Source organism: Hyla sarda, chromosome 1, assembly GCF_029499605.1.
Source record: "Hyla sarda isolate aHylSar1 chromosome 1, aHylSar1.hap1, whole genome shotgun sequence".
Classification (NCBI taxonomy): Eukaryota; Metazoa; Chordata; class Amphibia; order Anura; family Hylidae; genus Hyla; species Hyla sarda.
The window spans coordinates 558,151,423-558,174,785 of NC_079189.1; the positions used below are offsets into that span (position 1 = coordinate 558,151,423).

A 23,363-nucleotide genomic window follows, 5' to 3' on the forward strand; every position below is an offset into this window, starting at 1 on the left:
TTAACAGTTTTTTTTTTTTTTTTCGGACAAACCTTGCCAATTAAAGCATGATATATTGTACCGTGGTCCCTCAAGTAACACTTTTACAGTAATAGGTTCCAGGAAGTCCATTGTATGTTGAGATCATAACTCCATGGAAACCTGGAAATTGGTGTTGAATCTCCAAAATGGCATTCAAAAATATGAAAAAAGTGAGGATTAAAGAAAAATAACTATGTAACTAATACAGATGAAGCAAATCCTTCCATAAAAAAGTAAGAAACAGCTTCTGGGAGCTGTAAATCACTGTTTATGTAGAGGACAGGAGCTTCTTCAGGGTCCTGTACAGTACATACAGTGTCCCAAAAAAGTTAAATGGAGCAGTCTCACCTGGTGTCCAAAGGAAAAACTAATCCTTGCACAGGAAAAGAGTAGTACAGAACATGTAATACCTCCCTGTACTGTAGGAGGCGCTACCAGAAAGTCAGTCAGTGCATGCACTTCAGTAATACAGGGGTTTTACCAGTGAATGCCCATTCTGATTGGTCAGTTCTTCCAGCTATTGACACGTTTTGCAGATCTGGACTGTCCGTAGCAATGTTGAGTCTGGTTTCAAGTTACAATGGTCCAGAAAAGACCACGTGATGATGAACATATTGTAACCTGGGGCCATTTTAAGTTGAAGGATCACTGTAAATGTTAAAATTTACACTAAAATTACACTATTCCAACTGAAAGCAATAACATTTCTGTGTAATACAGAGCGAGAATCAGTGCTTCAATCTACCATTTGGATAATGGATGGATGTCCTAATTGTGGGACTACCCCATATTAAATCATCTTAGTATGGTGTAAGAAAATGGCTTCGACCTAGTCCATACGTTCTCCATGGTTAGAGCAAACTGGCGGGGCCACTAGATATCAAATGTACACCAGCAGCCCAGGACAACATGGCATGTTATGGCTATAGCCAAGCCTGAAAACAGAGTATTTGTGTGTCGGAATCCATCATAAATCACAAAGAGTCCTATTGACAGATGGGAACTGTTTCTTGGCTAAGGCGGCCATGACTAATTGATGACAGCCGTATGTCTGTGCTGGCACGGTTCCATAAAGGGTTGGGTGTGGGCGAGTGTGTGTCACAGCGTCTGGAAACTGAACAAGACATGGTTCCTGAGGCAGTGCAGATCTAGTGAAACCAGAAAAGGGGGCAGCGGCAGTCAATGAACACCGTGGGAGCACCACAACATGATGAAAGAGCTACATTAAACAAGAGGTTCCTGTCGCGGTTACAGAGTAATTGTATGAAATAAATCTATATTTACAGTTTGCGGTAAACAGACGGGGCATTTAGAAGTCATTTACAATGATTAGGTAGAGTTTAGACACATCGAGCTGCCGGAGTGACATAGGAAATCTTTGATCAGGTTTCCACTCTCCGCAGATCAAAGGGCACGCCAGACGTTGTTTGCATTCAATGTTTCATTGGCTTTTCATTGCCACTTAGGACTGCGCTGCTCAAGTGTCAAGCAAGCCGAGGGGAAAACCCAACCTGCTCTTATCAGTTTAACAAATAGGTCTTACCTTCTCTTCAAAACAAATGTCCATCTAACCGAATTAAATGACGTATGCCTAGAAACCTAACAGGCGCATCGTGAGCAGGAATATAATCATTGCTAGGAATGAAGCGGAAATATTACGGGATCAGGCTGACAACATCATTACATTGCTGGTCATTGCCAAACAAGGAAAGGATCCAAGCAATAGTTGGAAGATCACAATTTTAATTTACCTACCTTAAAATAGCAGCTATTCTGAAAACAGATCTACATTACTGAATTGCTGAAAATCTGATTGTAGAATATATCAGCATAAAGTGCATTTAATAGTTACCTTTATTTATACTTCACTCACTGACTGCTAAAATTCTTATTCAAGGCCTGATCATTTCTCACCCCGAACACTGTAAAGATCACCACACACCTTCAATAGTTGTCAGATACATGCATGGCCGACAGCTATGACTGACAGCTCGGGCATCGTATAAGGAGACTGCTCAGGTGAAGGAGTGGCTGGGAATGGAGGAAGCAGTGCAGTGGGACTGCCATCTATTAATGAAGCGGTTCCCAACCTGAGTTACGTGTACCCCAGGGGGTATTTAGCAGTTCAACTGGAGGGTACATGGACACTTAACAAGAAATGAGCAGTGGCTGCTGGTACTTGGTGATGTCGCTAGCAGTGTCCAAGGAGTGGAGCAGGAGGACAACAGAGAAGCAAGGGCAGTCTGGTGGCCTACTACTATATGGAGCCACAAATTGGGGCCTTCTACTATATGGGGGGCCTTTAAAGGACAAGTGCAGCCATAACAACTTATCCCCTATCCACAGAATATCACGGGGGACTCCCCGCGATCTCCCAAATGAGCCCCAGCTCATTATTGCTGTAGTCAGATAATCCCCTCTAGGTTGAGTCCATTTTGGCCTTTGATCAAGAGTATTAATTTAGGTCTCCTTACAATGATAATGATTCCATAATGTTTTTTTTATTCATTTATTTTTTTACTAAAGGCTTTATGGCAATTTATTTTTCTATACATTTTATTTTTTATTTTTTTTTAAGAACCTGAGAGTCAAGTTTGCAGAACAGGCAGTAGAGCAAAGCTGGATTTACCCACCAATGGATCAAAGGCTGAAGAATTGTGACACAGAGCACAGTTATTAAGCAAGCCTCAATAAATACCATTTTAAGAGAAGCTTCCAGTGGACATTTCTGGGTACATGTCCTGGCAGAGAATGATGACTATGAAGAGGAAAGTGGAACAGACCAGTCTGCTATGGAGGGGTGAAGAGATAAAAGTGCTGGTACTAACTGTATGAACCAGAGCAGAAAGCCAGTGTCTGGAGACGTGTACATTGAGCCGACACTGCCAGACCTGCAAATGTTTCCTTTCACCAACAGTTAAAGCAAGATAAGCAGATGGTCAAAGATGGTCCCGAAGGGATTTACATGGGAAGTGAGAGTGAAGCAGGATAATTGCCAGGAAACATGAAATGTGTGGCACAGAACATTGCTGACAAGTTCCTCGACAGCAGCACGTTCACCAATCAGATTCAGCCTGCCACATGTGTCCCTGCACTTTCCTCTGAAGGGAAGAATTCTCTTTTTACAGATTATGGAAAGTTGTAATGAAAGAAAAATCACATGACACTTACTTCCATTTCTTGTTTTGGGGAGAAAATAAAATAAATAAAATAAAAACAACCCCACCACCAGTAGCTACCACAAACCTACAGCTGTAAATCTGCCATATTTCTCCTTTAATGGGTTATTTAGCATTTTGCAAAAAATACATATCCTATTAAGAGAGAGAACAAAAACATCCCTACACTTGGCAGGTCCCCACAGTCCTCATTTGGCTCTGTCTGAACCTCTGGTCTTATGGCTTCCTGCTGCTTCTGAGAGGAGCGCTCAGTTCAGGACCTGCTGGCTAAACCAATCCCTGGCCAAGGTGGGACAATGCTGCGTTCAAGTCCTGCTTCGGGTGCTCATTTAGGAAGCAGGAATGAGACAGGAGATCCTGGGACTGGGTGAAAGTAAAGTTTTTCATTCCTGACCCCAGCAAGATATGAATCTTGCAAAAGTCAGATAACCTCTTTAAAAAGGGATAATACGCTACACCAAAATGTATCCCCTAGTCATACCTAGCTGATCAGTTGAGGTCCGACTGGTAGGTTCCCCACCAATCATGATAAGCAAGGTCAAATTTCCCAAGGTGAATGTGCTTCATTCAGTGTCAATGGGACTACCAAGGATATCCAATGCGGAACTTGGCAATTTTACAATAATTCATTTTTTCAATACCTTTAACTTTCCATGACTTATTACAGAACCTCCTTTTCCCCTGCTGTTGTGTATGTGATGTTGTGAAGATCTTCCTTACACTCTCCTTACAATAGGAATTAATGGGTGCTGAGCTAGCCATAGCCCTACTGTATAATGCTGCATACCCAGGTGTCGGCATTAGAGATGAGCGAACTTACAGTAAATTCGATTCGTCACAAACTTCTCGGCTCGGCAGTTGATGACTTTTCCTGCGTAAATTAGTTCAGCCTTCAGGTGCTCCGGTGGGCTGGAAAAGGTGGATACATTCCTAGGAAAGAGTCTCCTAGGACTGTATCCACCTTTTCCAGCCCACCGGAGCACCTGAAAGCTGAACTAATTTATGCAGGAAAAGTCATCAACTGCCGAGCCGAGAAGTTCGTGATGAATCGAATTTACTGTAAGTTCGCTCATCTCTACTCACAATAGAGACTGCATCTGGATACAGTGTCAATAAAGTGCTCGGGTATTAAAAATTGAAGTAAATTGAAGTAAGCTTGGAGAATGGAACCCGAACACATGATCATCCCAGCGCCATATACTCCAAATATAGCCCCCCCCCCACACACACTTGTACAGTGCTTTTCATAGTCTATAGATGGACTCTAACTAAACGCCGGGCCACAGAAGGGTTATACGATGCACAACAGAACAAAATGGACCTGCTTGTAAAATTGATTTGAAACCAGAAGTTCATTCTCAACTTACAGCCCCACAGATCCTTCAAGATCACGGAGTTAAAATAAGGACATTGATTTGTAAAAACATTATTCCCGAAAGTATCCTTTACGACGATTGTGACAGCTCGGATTACATAAGAGCAGATTCCTTGCAAAGAGCTGAGCTCTCGGGGATAGGAGGGGAGATAGAAGTTGTATGTAGTTACAAGAATATTTATTTTCTGATTCCAAGAAGACTTCAGGACCAAGTAAGCAGTTTACATTGCAGCTGTAACTTTCCCTTCTTAAAGGGAGGGAGACTAGAAGACTATTTTAAGACTGACACTAAAAAAAAAAAAAGTGAAAGAATAAATTTGAACAATTTTTATATTAAAGGGAACCTGTCACGTTACACATGTGGCTTAATCTGCCAGCATTAGAGATGAGCGAACTTACAGTAAATTCGATTTGTCACGAACTTCTCGGCTCGGCAGTTGATGCCTTTTCCTGCATAAATGAGTTCAGCTTTCCGGTGCTCCGGTGGGCTGGAAAAGGTGGATACAGTCCTAGGAGACTCTTTCCTAGGACTGCATCTACCTTTTCCAGCCCACCGGAGCACCTGAAGGCTGAACTAATTTACGCAGGAAAAGTCATCAACTGCCGAGCTGAGAAGTTCGTGACGAATCGAATTTACTGTAAGTTCGCTCATCTCTAGCCAGCATCATATAATAGAGCAGGAGGAGCTGAGCCGATTGATGAATAGTTTTATGGGAAAAGATTTCACAGAACTAATTATTTATTGATTTAAACTCCTGCTCATTCGGTGCTTAGGAGTCTAATCATTGATTGTCCGCTATCTCTGTATGTACTCTTCTACAGCAATAGCCGTCAATCACTGATCGGACCGCCCACTGGACTCCTTAGCCCAGAATGATCAAATATAAACATGCTCTCTAGGTTGTTGTTTATTGGACACTTGCCATCACTAGTCATACAGCTTCATATTTGTGTTTAATTACTATAACTTGGACATGTTATCACCAGTCTGACCAACAGAAAATTATTGTTTAATGTGTCAGAACAGGATGTCAGTTTGACTTTTTGTGAACTACAAAATGACCTCATTACCTACTAGAACAGTGTTTCCCAACCAGGGTGCCTCCAGCTGCGGCCAAACTACAACTCCCATCATGCCTGGACAGCCAAAGGCTGTCCGGGCATGCTGGGAGTTGTTGTTTGGCCACAGCTGGAGGCAACATGGTTGGGAAACACCGTACTAGATTTACCGCAGTGCTTGTAGATGTATCAAGCTCCGTAGATTTTTTTTTTTTGCGTAAAAAAGTCGTGCGTACTTGCACACGTGTGACTTTTCCATACCTGCTGTGACTTTTTGATTTTTGCTTATTCCAAAGCACATTTTTGAAATCTCGTAACGTAGTAATTGTTTTTTTTTTTTTTTTTTACTTTGTAGTGGTCATGTAATTATCAAATGTGATATGTCCAACCTGGCTTACAGAAAGTGCAAACATCTGCAGAAAAGGACATTAACACCCACTTTAACAACTGTTCTTGTATGTTGAAAGTACAAGCTACAACGTACATGCTGGCATACCCACTACATTTTTATATGAACCTTGTGTTAAAATACAATAAGGCACAAAATAATTGTGTAAGAATTTTTACAGACTACGTAAATAACCCATATGTGGCACTAAAATTTTTCCTTAAAAAAAAAACAGTTTTTTTTTGTGGCTTCACTATTGTTTATGTGCCTGTTGGTGCTGCGTTGTCTTTCTTCCTGGCGTAAACTCCGGCCTCAGCGCAGCGACACAAGACTCCGCCCACCAAAGTCACAAAATGCTTGCTAAAAATGTAATAAAAAAAAAAAAAAAAAGCCTCCAAAGTACAGATATTCATGGTGCGGCATTAGTATGTTTTTAATATTTTTTTTTATTTCTGAGGACGGTGGATGGGTTGTTGCGGGATAGTTTGAGTGCAGCTATTTAGTGCCAGGCAGGGTGTCAACCGATGCGGTACGCCACCCCCATCCCCCCGACCCCCCCCCTCTCCCCTTACCATCACTCTCTAGCAACGCTACTGGTAATAAAGGGTAGATAAAGAACTTTGGCTATTAACATAAGGGAACACTTTTCTGCTTTAAAAATTGCTTTTGTAAGCGAATTTCCCAGTTTTGCTTACGTGCGATTTATTTATCAAGGTTGTGCGACTATTTGATAAATAGGTCACATGTAAGCAAAAGTAAGTTAAAAAAAATTGTCATATAAAAGCCATATGTTTGAAAAGAATGATCAATCTCCTAAAGTAATAGATAAGTTCTATCAAATATTCCATAGGAAAGGGGATACGTTGCTGATCGTGGGGGTCCCCTCTGCGATGTTCTGCGCAGGAGTTGGCTACTCACCCGTACTCGGCACTCTCCGTTTCTCACCCTCGGAGAGAGGCTTCTGAAGCTAGAATTGTTTTATCATGAAAATGCTAAAGAAGACAGGAGAGTCTGCAGAAACCTCAAAAATAAGCAGTTTTGCTTTTATATCACAGTCATTTAGATTACTGGGAACTTACACCTACCTGACATGTTTACCCTGTTCTTTCAGCATCTTCACCAAGTCTGCAATGGGATATTGAGCTTTAGCAGCGCACAGACCGTAACCTGCAAACAACAATGGACATCGGAATAAGTCATCATTTTCTACAGGGAATAAAAAGAACCTATGATGTCTAATAATGGCCTTCAGAATAGGTTGGACATTAAACCATATATCAGGCACCTTCATTATTAGCAATTCCCATCAACAGCAGCTTTATTCTTTATATGGAAACTACTGATATTTTGTATGATCTCTGAGGTGGTGCTTCCTCTGAAAATAATCATTACACAGACTAATAGGTTGTAGATTTTCCTGGGAAAAATAAGCAGGACATCGATATTAGAAACCACTGCAGAAAGGAATTTTAAACTGAGTGAAAGTGGAAGATGCCATAAATATGTAATTTAAAATGTAATATTTCAAAAAGGTGACTGAATAAAACTAAGCGCTCACATTATCGTCTTCCCCATTAATAAATGCCCGTTATCAATCCGTTTGCAAAGGGCTGTAAAAGAATCCCATTGATGTCAATGAGATTGTGTGTATATATATATACACACATATACATATACATATATACACACATATACATATACATATATACACACATATACATATATACACACATATACATATACATATATATATATATACACACATATACATATATATATATATACACACATATACATATATATATATACACACATATACATATATATATATATACACACATATACATATATATATATATATATACACACATATACATATATATATATACACACATATACATATATATATATACACACATATACATATATATATACACACATATACATATATATATATATATACACACACATATACATATATATATATATATATATACACACACATATACATATATATATATATATATATACACACACATATACATATATATATATATATATACACACACATATACATATATATATATATATACACACATATACATATATATATATATATATATATACACACATATACATATATATATATATACACACACACATATACATATATATATATATACACACATATACATATATATATATATATACACACATATACATATATATATATATATACACACATTTATAGCAAACGGATAGGCGACAGCACTCCCATAAGATGTAAATGAGCAGTCTTTATTCACATAGACATGGTGGCGACGTTTCGGCTAGCTCACCCAGCCATTATCGAGCCGATGGCTCGATAATGGCTGGGTGATCTAGCCGAAACGTCGCCACCATGTCTATGTGAATAAAGACTGCTCATTTACATCTTATGGGAGTGCTGTCGCCTATCCGTTTGCTGTCTATGGAGATCTGTGACCTGGATCTGTTGTGACTGTGTGCGCCCCATCATTTTTGTAAAGAAACTACAGGAGTGCTGCTCTTTGGATTTTTTCTATATATATTTATATATATATATTTTTTACAATCATTTATCACCCGTTTGCTTCCTGTTTGTTTTTGTGATGGGGAAAAAGACGTTGCATGGTATTTTTTCTCCCATCAGAAATAACGTAAAAGAAACAGATATTATATATTTAACATTGAAGTCTATGGGTAACGGATTGAAAATGGATGAGCCTTTAATGTTTCCGTTTCCACCCATTTTTTCCAATCCGTTTTTGATTCGTTGTTACTTCTGAGCATGCTTAGAAGAGGTGTGAAGAACCATGAAGTAGCTAGACAACAGTAAAAACAGAAAATAAACGGATTAAAAACTGATGCAACAGGATTCCACTTAATGGCATCCTTTTGCATCAGTTTGTTAGTATGGTCCATTTAAAAGCAATGACGGGAGAAGAGCGGGACGGGAAACAACGGCCGTGTGAACCTAGCCTTAAATAGCAAAAAAAACTGTATTCTGTCAGGGAATGTTGGCCCAACAAAACCCATTTTACATACCCTCAGGTATTGTTAGGATCCTCAGGTGGAGAACCAATACAAAAAGTATGTCTTACTCAGAGGGACCTGTCATGTAAGTCACAGATTGAATTAAATGCACACTATATACAGTGGGGCAAAAAAGTATTTAGTCAGCCACCAAATGTGCAAGTTCTTCCACTTAAAAAGATGAGATGCCTGTAATTTTCATCATAGGTATACCTCAACTATGAGAGACAGAATGAGAAAAAAAATCCATAAAATCACATTGTCTGATTTTTTAAAGAATTTATTTGCTAATTATGGTGGTAAATAAGTATTTGGTCACCTACAAACAAGCAAGATTTCTGGCTCTCACAGACCTGTAACTTCTTCTTTAAAAGTCTCCTCTGTCCTCCACTCGTTACCTGTATTAATGGCTCCTGTTTGAACTTGTTATCAGTATAAAAGACTCTTGTCCACAACCTCAAACAGTCACACTACAAACTCCACTATTGCCAAGACCACAGAGCTGTCGAAGGACACCAGAAACAAAATTGTAGACCTGCACCAGGCTGGGAAGACTGAATCTGCAATAGGCAAACAGCTTGGTGTGAAGAAATCAACTGTGGGAGCAATTATAAGAAAATGGAAGACCTACAAGATCACTCATAATCTCCCCCGATCTGGGGCTCCATATAAGATCTCATCTCGTGGTGTCAAAATGTGAGTAAAAATCCCAGAACCACACGGGGGGACCTAGTGAATGACCTGCAGAGGGCTGGGACCAAAGTAACAAAGGCCACCATCAGTAACACACTACGCCGCCAGGGACTCAAATCATGCAGTGCCAGACGTGTCCTCCTGCTTAAAGGGGTACTCCCGTGGATAACTTATTTATTTATTTTTTTTAAATCAACTGGTGCCAGAAAGTTAAACAGATTTGTAAATCACTTCTATTAAAAAAATCTTAATCCTTCCAGTACTTTTTAGGGGCTGTATACTAAAGAGAAATCCAAAAAATGCATTTCCTGTGATTTCCTGACCACAGTGCTCTCTGCTGACCTCTGCTGTCCATTTTAGGAACTGTCCATAGAAGCATATGTTTGCTATGGGGATTTTCTCCTTTTCTGGACAGTCCCTAAAATGGACAGCAGAGGTCAGCAGAGAGCACTGTGGTCAGGACATCACAGGAAATGCATTTCTTTTTGGATTTCTCTTTAGTATACAGCCCCTAAAAAGTACTGGAAGGATTAAGATTTTTTTAATAGAAGTGATTTACAAATCTAGAAAAAATAGGAGTACGCTCTAGGAAAAATAGCAATAGTAAGATGGAAATGTGGACTGAATGGAACAATGTCCTACCTTGTGATTAGTAGTATGGTACTGGACTGGAGCAGTGGTCCTCTGGAATGTGAACACAAAAAGATTTTTTAATAAATGAACGAGTGGTTATAATAAATAATGAAATGGGTAATAGCCAATCAAGCACCTAAAATAGGATATGCTGTATATTACTAGACAATGTAATTGTATTGCGGCACTTTCTATGAGAATAAGCCTTTCCACAGTGGGCCCGTTTTGAGGGTGCTTTAGCTCTGTAAATTGTAATAAAAAAAGAAGTTCCCATTTGCCTCCGGCTCAGGTAAAATAGTAGCGTTCTGACAACGATAGGTACCTGATGTCCGTTGCTGGTCGGGGACGTCACTTTTTCGGGGTGATGGTCCTCAAACAGGAATAGCGGGAGAACGCTCCGGCCGGTAGCGTCTCAACCAGCTTCCGTCCTCGTGGTGAGTAACTCGATGTTGTGAGTAACTGATAGTGACGTCACTATGGGGGCACGAAGAGTGCACAAAACTATCGATGCGTTTCGGAAACTTTCGAATTTCCTTCGTCGGGACACGTGATGTGGATGAGATGGCCTATACTTATAGGAGGACGTGGACCAGATGTTTAACCCTATGTTTACTCCCCTGGATAAGTGAGTCCTTTAATTTGTATATAGTTCAGTGCTGGAGGTTCATCTGGAGTTTTAAATTGTGGGTACTACGATATTTGTTATTGCAATTTTTTTTAGGATAAGAAGCCGAACAGTTAAATTTTTTTCATTAAGTCCAAATGGGGCCATGGAGTTTAAAGTTAAAGATCCATTTGCTTTCTGATCGAAATAATTGTGCAATAAAGTTTCCCCCTCGCCATTGTAGGGCAATTTTTTCCAGGCCAAAAAAACTCATTGTACAATCAGCTAAAGGATCCCGTTTTTTTGTAGTCCACGTCCTCCTATAAGTATAGGCCATCTCATCCACATCACGTATCCCGACGAAGGAAATTCGAAAGTTTCCAAAACACGTCGATAGTTTTGTGGACTCTACGTGCCCCTATAGTGACGTCACTATCAGTTACTCACAACATCGAGTTACTCACCACGAGGACGGAAGCTGGTTGAGACACTACCGGCCTGAGTGCTGGAGCACCCTCAAAACGGGCCCACTGTGGAAAGACTTATCTTGTACTCCTAAAAAGTGCCGCAATACAATTACATTCTCTAGCAATATACAGCATATCCTATTTTAAGTGTTTGAGCGGCTATTACCCATTTCATTATTTATTATAACCACTCGTTCATTTATTAAAAAATCTTTTTTGTGTTCACATTCCAGAGGACCACTGCTCCAGTCCAGTACCATACTACTTATCGCAAGGTAGGACATTGTTCCATTCAGTCCACATTTCCATCTCACTATTGCTATTTTTCCTAGCGCGTACTCCTATTTTTTCTAATTTTGTATTATCCATTAGTTGTACGCCTTACAGGGAAGCGTACAGGAGCAACGCAGCAAGGATATAGCCCACTATTTCATCCAGCGTGGGTGATATATATTGATTTACAAATCTGTTTAACTTTCTGGCACCAGTTGATTTAAAAAAAAAAAAGTTTTCCACGGGAGTACCCCTTTAAGCCAGTACAGTTCAGGCCCGTCTGAAGTTTGCTAGAGAGCATTTGGCCGATCCAGAGGATTGGGAGAATGTCATATAGTCAGATGAAACCAAAGTAGAACTTTTTGGTAAAAACTCAACTCGTCTTGTTTGGAAGAGAAAGAATGCTGAGTTGCATTCAAAGAACACCATACCTACTGTGAAGCATGGGGGTGGAAACATCATGCTTTGGGTCTGTTTTTATGCTAAGGGACCAGGATGGCTGATCCATGTAAAGAAAAGAATGAGTTGGGCCATGTATGGTGAGATTTTGAGTGAAAACCTACTTCCATCAGCAAAGGCATTGAAGATGAAAAGTGGCTGGGACTTTCTGCATGACAAAGATCCCAAACACACTGCCCGGGCAATGAAGGTGTGGCTGCGTAAGAAGCATTTCAAGGTCCTGGAGTGGCCTAGCTAGTCTTCAGATCTCAACCCCATAGAAAACTTTGGGGGAGTTAAAAGTCTGTGTTGCCCAGCGACAGCCCCAAAAACATCACTGCTCTAGAGGAGATCTGCATGGAGGAATGGGCCAAAATACCAGCAACAGTGTGTGAAAACCTTGTGAAGACTTACAGAAAACGTTTGACCTCTGTCATTGCCAACAAAGGGTATATAACAAAGTACTGAGATGAACTTTTGTTACTGACCATAAACTTAATTTCCACCATAATTTGCTATAAATTCTTAAAAAAATAAGACAATATGATTTTATGGATTATTTTTTCTCATTATGTCACTCATAGTTGAGGTATACCTATGATGAAAATGACAGGCCTCTCATCTTTTTAAGTGGGAGAACTTGCACAATTGGTAACTGACTAAATACTTTTTTGCCCCACTTTAATTCAATATTTTCCCTGTGGTGCTGCATGGAAATGGAACACTGGGAGTGCCATCATGGGAGACATTTCATAATCATATTATTGTCAATGGATCCTACTAACAAGTAGGGGTTGTCCAAAGTGAAGGACCTCTAACACTTGGCAAAGCTGGACAGGACATAGTTAAAGGGTAACTCCCACCATCCTATTTTTTTTTCCGTCCCTGCCTATTGCCAATCTATCCCCAACACCCTCCCTGCTTTTAATTTTAATTTTTACTATATTAAAAATGCTTTTTGTCTGCCTGGCAGTGTGCTCACTACCAGGCAGACTTCCCCAGCAGGCACCACGTCACTGATGCCTGCTGGGGGGGGGGACGTCCGCCCTTAGTTCATCTACACAGAGTGCCTCCAGCTATTTCACCATTACAACTCCCAGCTTGTCCTGACATCTATTGGCTGTCAGAGCATGCTGGGAGTTGTAGTTTTGAAACAGCTGGAGGCACCCTGTGTAGATAAACTATTAGTTACATGCGGCGCTAGCCCGTCCCCTCCGACTCCCTCCCGCGCCATACCCCGTTCCCTCCATCACAACACCCCCCCCCCCCCCCCCCCCCCATTACACTTACTGCAGAGTCCGGCAGCGGGCGTGCAGGGACAGCGGTGCCGACGAGGCGGAGGCGGCGATGTGTGGGAGGAGTGTCCTCCCAGCCAGTGGCCGGGGAGCCAATGCGCTCGCTCCCTGCCTGTCTGATTGACAGGCAGGGAGCGAGCGCAGGCTGAATGAAAAAGGACCGATGCCAGGCTGCAGCTGGCCACTAGGAGGGAGACCCCTAGTGGCCGGTTTTCAAATTTAAATTAAACAATTTTAATTAATAAAAATAAAAATAAAAGTATATTAGAGATATCTTATAGTACATAATTACTACAACATATCAAAAAATAAAGTTGGTGACAGTGCCCATTTAAAGGCTTGGCTGAACAAAAACTATTGAAGGGGTATGAAGGAGAATTTTTTTTTTTCAAATGAACTGGTGCCAGAAAAATACACAGAAATGTCAATTATTTCTGGGAATAAAAAAAAAAAAAATAAAAAAAAAATAAACATTATTTGCAAGTGACATGTACTCTTAAATTACCTGGTGTAATGATGATGTTATTCGCTTCTCTGATCAATTCAACTGCATTGTCCAGATTGATTTCTGTGTGGGTACCGGTGATCTCCATTGGCTTTCCCCCTGCTGTAGATGAGGTTCCAAAGCCTCCGAGGATCACATTAGCAAGGGATCTGTTCATGGCCTAATAAAATAAGATGTGAGATATAGATTAGAGATGAGCGAACTTACAGTAAATTTGATTCGTCACGAACTTCTCGGCTCGGCAGTTGATGACTTTTCCTGCGTAAATTAGTTCAGCTTTCCGGTGCTCTTGTGGGCTGGAAAAGGTGGATACAGTCCTAGGAAAGAGTCTCCTGGGACTGTATCCACCTTTTCCAGCCCACAGGAGCACCTGAAAGCTGAACTAATTTATGCAGGAAAAGTCATCAACTGCCGAGCCGAGAAGTTCGTGACGAATCGAATTTACTGTAAGTTCGCTCATCTCTAATATAGATGAGAGGAGATATAGAAAAATTACTTTAATGAATACATTCAACAAAATTATCACCCACGACCTCTAGGGTCCGTAGAACGAAGCCACCATGAACAGACAACTTACACAGACGACCGGTAACGTAACACAATACGCTGATTCACAAGCAGAAGATTATACCATCAATACAGAAGAACACAAGGATGGTGTTTAGTCTGCGACTGGCAGTCATAATTGGTATGTGAGGTATGTGGGACACTATTCTCTCACGCTGAAGTCTACAGTGGAATAAATGCGAATTAACTTGATTTTACTTTGATACAGTTCAAAAGGGGTGAGAGTAGACAAAACATCACAGACACTAATCTCTCAAAAATTACACTCAAAAATGTCCTGCGCTACTACAAAGGGACGCTTCACAGCTAAACCTTTCTATAGGAACACAGGCACGTACATATTAGGATTCACTGCATACTGTGACTGCTAATGAAGACGGTAAAACATCCACAAGGGTCCAACCATACAGCTAACATGGTGGACTCAAGCAGCAGCTGCAGCAAGGGAAGCTTAGCATTACATTTGGCTACAGTAAGGAATGGTGGTCCATTCTATACATGGATGGACAGGGCCCACCGGGGAGAGAGCGGCTGAGATGGGGTTTGAGTTGACAATCTACAGTAGGATTTGCTGAGTCTGAATCTAATGAATCCATCTTGTAAAAGTGATTATGCTTTCCAAGTGTTCAGAATTCCCTGAAAAGTCTGGTAGGACACAGTCCAGAGCAGTGTTTCCCAACCAGGGCGACTCCAGCTGTTGCAAATCTACAACTCCCAGCAGGCTAAGACCCCTCAGAAATGAGCCGTCTCAATAGAAGACAATGTATTTCTGAGGGGATGCCACAGAAAGAATCAACATGACAATTCTTTCTGCAGAGTGCGGAATTGGAATTTCCGCCGCAGATGTTTCCAAACAATAGGAGTCTGCTGCAACAGAATTTCCCTGCAAAAAAATAAATAAATAAAATCGACACTAGGCCTAAGTGGATATGTTTATTCTTTCGGTAGAGGAATTTCAGCTGCTGGAATTCTCTAGTGTGCACTGTGCAAGGGAATACCATTGACCACTACTATAAGACTCTGCTACTTTCTGGGCTAAGGAGTCATGTGGGCGGTCCTAGTGACTGAAAGCTTCCTCCTTATACACACAACAGTATTTCCCAACCAGGGTGCCTCCATCTGTTTCAAAACTACAACTCCAGGCAGGCTGGGAATTGTAGTTTTGCCACAGCTGGAGGCACCCTGGTTGGGAAACAGTGATATACACACTTCTACACTTATTCCATACCTGAACAGCACCACCCACTTGACTCCTTAGCCCACAATGAACAAAGATATATATGAATTAACAACAAGTTATCCTGGAACTTTTTTCTAAAACTATATATTAATCTGCTCAGCTCCTCGTGCTCTATAACATGATACCTACCAATTGGACTACATTTTCACTGTGACTGGTTCCCTTTATATAGCTTTCTCCTTTTTAGGGTACGTTCACATCTGTTCACACTACGATTTTCAAATACAGTAACCGTATACGGTTTTCCGAAAAAAAAAGTATACGGCCATATCCGAAACCGTATGCATAGAGAATGCATTGTAAACGTATTCCAAATGTTGTGTACGGTTGCATCCGTTTTGCCTCGAATACGGTTTTGCCGATTTTTCAACCGTAGGCAAAAACGCTGTCGACCACGTTTTTGCTTCCGGTTGGAAACCCATATGCGGTTCTTTTAACATTGTCATCTATGAGAACCGTACACAGAATTTCAGAATACGGTTGCACACGGTTTTTCTAATCTGTTTTTGGAGTTGACACATGCGCAGAAGGAATTTCAATAGAACAATAGTAACTTTATTAAATTGCTTGAAAACTAATTCCAACAAAATAACAAAACCGTTAGCAAAAACGGATGCAAACGGATAGAACCGTACATACGTTTTGGAACCGCATACGGGGAAAAAACATATTTGGAGTCATACGGTTGTATACGGTTTTTGCCATACGTTTTTTTAGCGGAAAACCGTATACGGTAACCGTATTTGAAAAACGTGGTGTGAACCCAGGCTTGTGCAGCAGATTTGGTCACCCACTAACCTCAGTGGGGAGCACAATATGCACATGTGAACATACCCCTATCACTGCTATGTTTATATAAAAAAAAAAAAAAAAAAAAAAAAAACACTTTGCCCCCTTTCAGACAACAAATAAACGACAGGACATGCCTAATATATCCCCAATAATGCAGTTTTCTATGCATGAGCACAAGCCTGTGTATTCATGACTACATGATAAAAGACCAGACTCTACTAATTGTAACGTATCTGATATGATGTCATGCACAAGAATAATGAGAGGGCATTGCGTGCGGGGCAGGGGACAGGAGTAAGTATGTGCCAGGCACTCGCGGTGGCCTCAGACTGACCCGGCAGATGATCTGCTTATACACATCTAATCGCTCCGTGTCTGCATCATCAGACACCAAAGTGCCAAACAGCACTGGAGTCCCCGGCCCCAGGTCTCCCCAGACACGCACAGCTTTGGATAATACAACAAATATGCATCCAGCCTGCCATAAGAAAATGTTCTCCGAAGAAGAATGCTGGAGCAATCAAAATATTTCGACTGTCACCTCCTCATCTGCAACAGATTATCTCCAGTAGATAATCCCGTACGCTGGGGCCGCTCGCCGACAGAGCTGGTTTATGTGGTGTCTGACTGCTGCCCCACTGTGGTGGGACCGACCCAAGACCACGCTGAGAAAAGATGGTTGTGTCAACTGTTGCCCAACCAGGGTGCCTCCAGCTGTTGCAAAACTGCAACTCCCAGCATGCCCGGACAGCCTTTGGCTGTCCGGGCATGCTGGGAGTTGCAGTTTTGCAACAGCTGGAGGCACCCTGAGTGCAGTGTTAAAAATTCCACACTCTGCAGACAGGTGGTGCGGATTCAGTATGTTTCAGTATAACAATATTTTATCTAAAAACCACTCCACCCTGGTCCTTAGGCCATGTGTGGTATTGCAGCTCCAATATAGTGAATGGAGCCATGTTGTAATACCGCAGACAAACTGAGGACAGATGTGGTGCTGTTTTTGGAAGAAATAAGCTCTATTCTTCCATTCCTGGGAAAAAAAAAAAAAATTTAAATAGTAAAACTACAACCAAAAGAGAATGATGCAAAGTATCCCTCAAACACTCCAATGATGCAAAGCCCTTGATATATCAACAATCAAAAATCCAACCAATAACATAATCCCAATGAGGCCACGTCAGATAAAACATAAACCTTTACTACTCCATTAAAATCAAAATACAAAAATGTGCAATATATAAGCACAGTAAATAGTGGTGCATGAACAATAAGTTCTAATAGGTCACACATTTTGGAAGATTAAGGGTAGGGAATAGGGGTACAGGTGACCGTCCCTGTTATCCACCCATTGATTACTTTCCCTACCTGATCTAGATGAGCCCTCCCCACAATAAAGTGTGGAGGGGTACAGAGTATTAGGTATATATGGTCTCGAAGATGGCAATAGAAACTTCATATCTCAGAGATTCAGTGTTATGAAGTTTCTATTGCTATCTTGGAGACCATATATACCGAATACCCTGTATTTAGGGGGGAGAAAAAAGGGTGGGACCTCCCCCATGATTTCTAATACACCCCAACTGAAGTGAGTTACCATCACAGTCAGACTCCATAGTAGTGGCTGTTCTGCTCCTCATTGGTGGGCAGCGGAGGACCCGGAGTACTCTAGCAGACGTGACTGTCTCAGCACGTCTACTCCCAGCAGCCATTGCCCTGTTACAGTAGTAGAGGTCAGCTGCATTCCTAATGTGGTGGTGACGGCCCTGGGTGACTGTCACTCAAGAGTACACAGTGTAACAAATTACCTTTCTGATAAACTGTAACAAACCCTTCATAGAATTAAGGACACAGCCCATATGGGCCTTGAAGTCACATAACGTTTAACTTTAAAAAAAAGTCAAGCATTAAAAAAAAATAAAAAAAAAAAATAACTGTATTCTGACGCCTATAACTTTTTCCCTATACGGGGCTGTATGAGGGCTAATTTTTTGCACAAAAGGTACCACTTTTATGTTCTATTTATTCCGGGTTGTGATGTGGACATTGGCATTATTTTACATTTACACCCTTTACCGTATGGGATCATAAGCATTTTAGTTTAATAGTTCAGATATTTTCACATCCAGTAATACCAAATATGAAGGTTTTTTTTATTAATTTTTTTATTTAAAAAGTAGAAAAAGGCAATGATTTTAATCTTTATTAGGGAAGGGGCTTATGTGTGTTTTAACCCCTTAATTACCACGGACATATATTTACATCCATGGCGGGCTCCAGTAATGTGAAGCGCGCTCAGAAGCTGAGCGTGATTTGTATCTGCTGGATCCCGTTTGCTAACCGCAATCAGGACCCGCGGCTAATACCGGACATCGCCGATCGGGCTGATGTCCGGTATTAACCCTTTAGACACCGCGATCAAAGTTGATCGTGGCATCTAAAACAGGAGAAATCAATGCCGGTTAGCTCAGCAGAGCTGTTTGGGACCGCAATGGTGAAATCGTCCCAAACAGCTGAGAGGAAAGCGGGAGGCACCTTACCTCGCTCCATACTGTCCAATCATCGTTTGATTGCTTGAAATCCAGGATGGAGCAAATCGAGCACAGATTACACTGATCAATGCAATGCTATGACATAGCATTAAACAGTGTATGCAATCAAAGGATTGCAAGTAATAGTCCCCTATGGGAGTAAAAAAAAAAAGTCAAAATTGCTAAGAAAAAGAAAAAAAAAAAAAAGGTAATAAACGTGATTTAACCCCTTCCTAAAAGTTTTAATCACCCCATTTTTCCCCATAAACAAAAATAAACATATGCCGCATGCGTAAATGTCCAAACTATAAAAAATATTATGTTAATTAAACCACACTGTCAATGGCATACATGTAAAAAAAATTCCAAAGTCCAAAATTGCGAATTTTTGGTTACTTTATATACTAGGGATGTAAGAAAAAATCGATTCTCGCGATAATCGCAATTTTTCATTTGCCGATACAGAATCGATTCAAAATATTTTTGAATCGATTCTTTTAGGGATGTGGAATTTTTAATAAAATGCACTTTATCTTACCTGCCAACGAGCCCCCGGAGCTCCGGTACAGGTGTTCGGTCCCCGGGCTGTATTCTTCTTACTTCCTGTTAGTCCGGCACGTCACATGGAGCTTCAGCCTATCACTGGCCGCAGCGATGTCCCGCCTCCGCTGGTGATAGGCTGAAGCTCCATGTGACGTGCCGGACTAACAGGAAGTAAGAAGAATACAGCCCGGGGACCAAACACCTGTACCGGACTGTACCGGAGCTCCGCGGGCTCGTTGGCAGGTAAGATAAAGTGCGTTTTATTTTATTTTGCAGCCCGGACGGGATAACATGAGAAAAGTGAGCACCGGAGTACTAGATCGCCGCTGTCAAAGCTGACAGCGGCGTCTATTGGGATCTATGAATGCTCCCAGGTGGGCGATATATCGCGATGTATCGTCACCTAGACGGTATCGCGATATATCGCGATATATCGAATCGCCACACTGGTATCGCGATTCGAATCGAATCGCCAAATTCTTGGCGATTCACACCCCTATTATATACCCTATAAAAATGTATAAAACTTCAGATCACGGCGCAAAAATCGAGCCCTCATACCGGCCCGTATATATGGAAAAAATAAAGTTATAGGGGTAAGAAGATAACAAATTTAAACATTCTAATTTTGGTGCATGTACTTATAATTTTTTTTAAAGTAGTAAAATAAAGAAAAACCTATATAAATTGGGTATCCTTGTAACCGTATGGACCTACAGAATAAATATATGTTGTCATTTTTACTGAAAAGTGCACTGCGTAGAATTGGAAGCCTAAAATTGCGTTTTTTTTTTTTTTATTTCGCCCCACAAATTTTTTTTTTTTTTTTTTGAGTTTGCCGTAAATTTTGTGGTGAAATAATTGATGTTTGGAAGTTATGCAGTAACATATTTCCCATAGAGTTGTATGGGACTTTAAGCATAATCCCCGCCCCTGGCAAATGGGGGTGAGTAAGAGTTAAATTACCTATCCTATGTTTGTTGTTGACATATAAGTAACATGTGTGCCAAGTTTCATGTTAATATCTTTAGCCGTTTGGACGTTTTTGTGGAACATACATACATACATACATACACACATTCCGGCTGAGAGGTGTAAGAAGCTTATTGATGGTTATAGGAAGCCACTGCTTTCAGTTATTTTTTCCAAAGGGTGTGCAACCAAATATTAAGTTAAGAGTGCCAATAATTTTGTCCAGACCATTTTTGGAGTTTGGTGACATTATGTCCAATTTGCTTTTTTCCTCCTTTTTTGGTTTAGTTCCAATACACACAAAAGGATATAAACATGTGTATAGCAAAACGTGTTACTGCAATCCTTTTCTGTGAGAAATACTTCCTTTTCTAGAAAAATTTCAGGGGTGTCAACATTTACGGCTATGACTCTGTGTGTGTGTGTAAATATAAATATTATATATATATATATATATATATATATATATATATATTTTTTTTTTTTTTTTTTTTTTTTTTTAGACCCTTAAATGGGCACTCTCATTAACACTATTGAACTCCTTATGGTAAATAAAAAAATCTTTCTAATGTACTTAGTTTTTTTTTAAAAAATGAAATTTTCTATATTTTGTGTTGGAAAAAAAATAAATAAAAAAAAACTGCCACTAGGTGTCTCCCTACTAGTCCAGAGCACATTTTCCCCCATCTTTTGCAAAGACTTAGGACTCCTGCTGGCCTGGCAGAAGTCCAAAATCAGGAAATGCTGAGGGGGGTGTGAGCAGTCTTATTCAATCATAGCTCATCTTACACAGAACTGCTCTGGGCTGTGTGTAGCAGAGAGAGGAAGTTCTCCCCTGTATGGCTTCAGATGATGTCACGCCTGCTGGGGAACGCCCCTTCCCAGTCTGTGAATCTGATTGAGAATGAGCCGAAAATACGGAGAGACATCAAGGGAGAAAACCAAAAAAAAATGAAATAAAGGCAGGGGGTGGGTTATCAGGATAGGGCAGTTAACTGGGAGGATTATAAAATTTAACAAGATCATGAGAGGTACTCTTTATAAAGATACAGCCCATTTTTGCATTTTAGTTTTTTCCTCCTCCCCTTGTGAGAGCCATAACTCATATTTCCATAGCACTGATCAGTATTATTGGCGATCTACTTCTCTGGTCTGCTAGAAGACCCCGGGGGAGCGGCGGAGGCAACTGAGGAGACCTACATCCGCCTTCTTGGCTGATCGGATCCCTGCGGTCGTGATGCGGACAATTCGAACAGTCATCAGAAGTGCCGCATTGCCACAGATGCCATGATCAGTATTGGTCACGGCATCTGAGGGGTTAATGGCGGACATAAGCACGAACGCTTATGTCTGCCATTACTGGTGGGTCCCTGGCTGCTGATAGCACAGCTCGGCTCATGTGCTCGCTTCATGTACAGAATGTAAAGGTGCGTTAAGTCCCAGCGCATCAGGACATACATTTACAGCCGATGTCCTTAAGGGGTTAAACAAGCACTGAGCACAAGTGAAGACTGTAAAACAAGCCTGTAATACAAGGAGCGATGATAGAAGCCTGCGCTGACTTCACTGCAAGGACCTCATCTTAGCTGCCATCAGCCATGACAACATCATTAACCCTTACATTAGTATCTATGGTATGTTTATTAGGGTGGTCCGCCTCCTTACGGGACATAAGGGGGAGGGGATCCTAGAACTTAACAGTAAACAGTCTGTTCAGCGGCAATGCCCTCTATCATAACATTTTCTCAAGATCCATCAGATTTTGTAAAATTAACATAAGCCAAGCGATTCCATATCCAGGCCCTGCGTTGTGATTTTTACAAGACTTAGCAACTTCTCTGTACAAATCACCCGGTTTAGAGAAATGAGAATCAACCGCATAACCGTGCCCATGACTGGTAGGTAAACAACGTGTTATCTGTACGCTTTAATGTAACCCAACGAGAGATGACACTGATTAAAAGCACACAATACAGAGGACGGCCGCAAATCTGATGCAGATCCCCGCAATTTCCTCATTTACATGCTTCCCCCTGCCCATCAAACCGCTCCCGACATCAAAGCCGGCCGCCGCGTTTAACCCCTTTTAGCCATCTGCCGGGGGAGCCATTAGAGGCTGCAGATTTACAGGATTCTGTAACCCATTAAAAGCTTGCATCAACTCGCTGCTTTGAAATAATCATTTTCTGTAGGAGCTTTTCTTCTTTCTGTGTGGTTTACGAACAGGAAGAGCCCATTTTACTTTAACTTCTGAGGCCCTGGCTTGCCTCTGGCCCATCCAGCCACCTCAAACGCTTTTACAGACTAGAGTGGGTGACCCTATTATTAGGCTGGTTTGGGTCCCTATAAACCAAATAGGACATCTGAGACAGAACTGATCAAATAGATATAACTTTACAGGCAGGTTTATCCAAGTACAGAGAAAACACTCCATAAGGCCCCCACTTAAAGCAGTGTTTCCCAACCAGGGTGCCTCCAGCTGTTGCAAAACTACAACTCCCAGCATGCCCGGACAGCCAACAGCTGTCCGGGCATGATGGGAATTGTAGTTTTGCAACAGCTGGAGGCACATTGGTTGGGAAACACTGTGGGTAATTTATTGATAGGGTCAGTTAGTGTTACTTGAGGGACCACTGTAAAAGCACAACAGGAAAAACACAATTAATAGGTTCTAGGATGACCATTGTATGTTGGGACCATAACTCTATGGAAATTTGGTAAATTGTTCTGAAGGCCC

The 23,363-nt window shown here is 41.1% G+C and overlaps 1 protein-coding gene and 1 long non-coding RNA gene across 2 annotated transcripts in view; one reads left to right on the top strand and one right to left on the bottom strand.

Moving 5' to 3' along the window:
• The window catches only part of LOC130293434 (uncharacterized), a 79,457-nt gene extending 76,672 nt beyond the window's left edge, over nt 1-2,785 (top strand). The window contains exon 3 of the long non-coding RNA XR_008848214.1: nt 2,600-2,785. This is a non-coding gene — a long non-coding RNA (uncharacterized LOC130293434). The remainder of the gene's footprint in view (nt 1-2,599) is intronic.
• NNT (nicotinamide nucleotide transhydrogenase) overlaps nt 1-23,363 on the bottom strand; it is a 140,340-nt gene that overhangs the window by 17,385 nt on the left and 99,592 nt on the right. Inside the window, exons 18-19 of the mRNA XM_056542096.1 lie at nt 13,985-14,144; nt 7,108-7,189 (exon numbers count right to left, since the gene is read on the bottom strand). Of these exons, the coding sequence (XP_056398071.1) occupies nt 7,108-7,189; nt 13,985-14,144 (242 nt within the window). The remainder of the gene's footprint in view (nt 1-7,107; nt 7,190-13,984; nt 14,145-23,363) is intronic.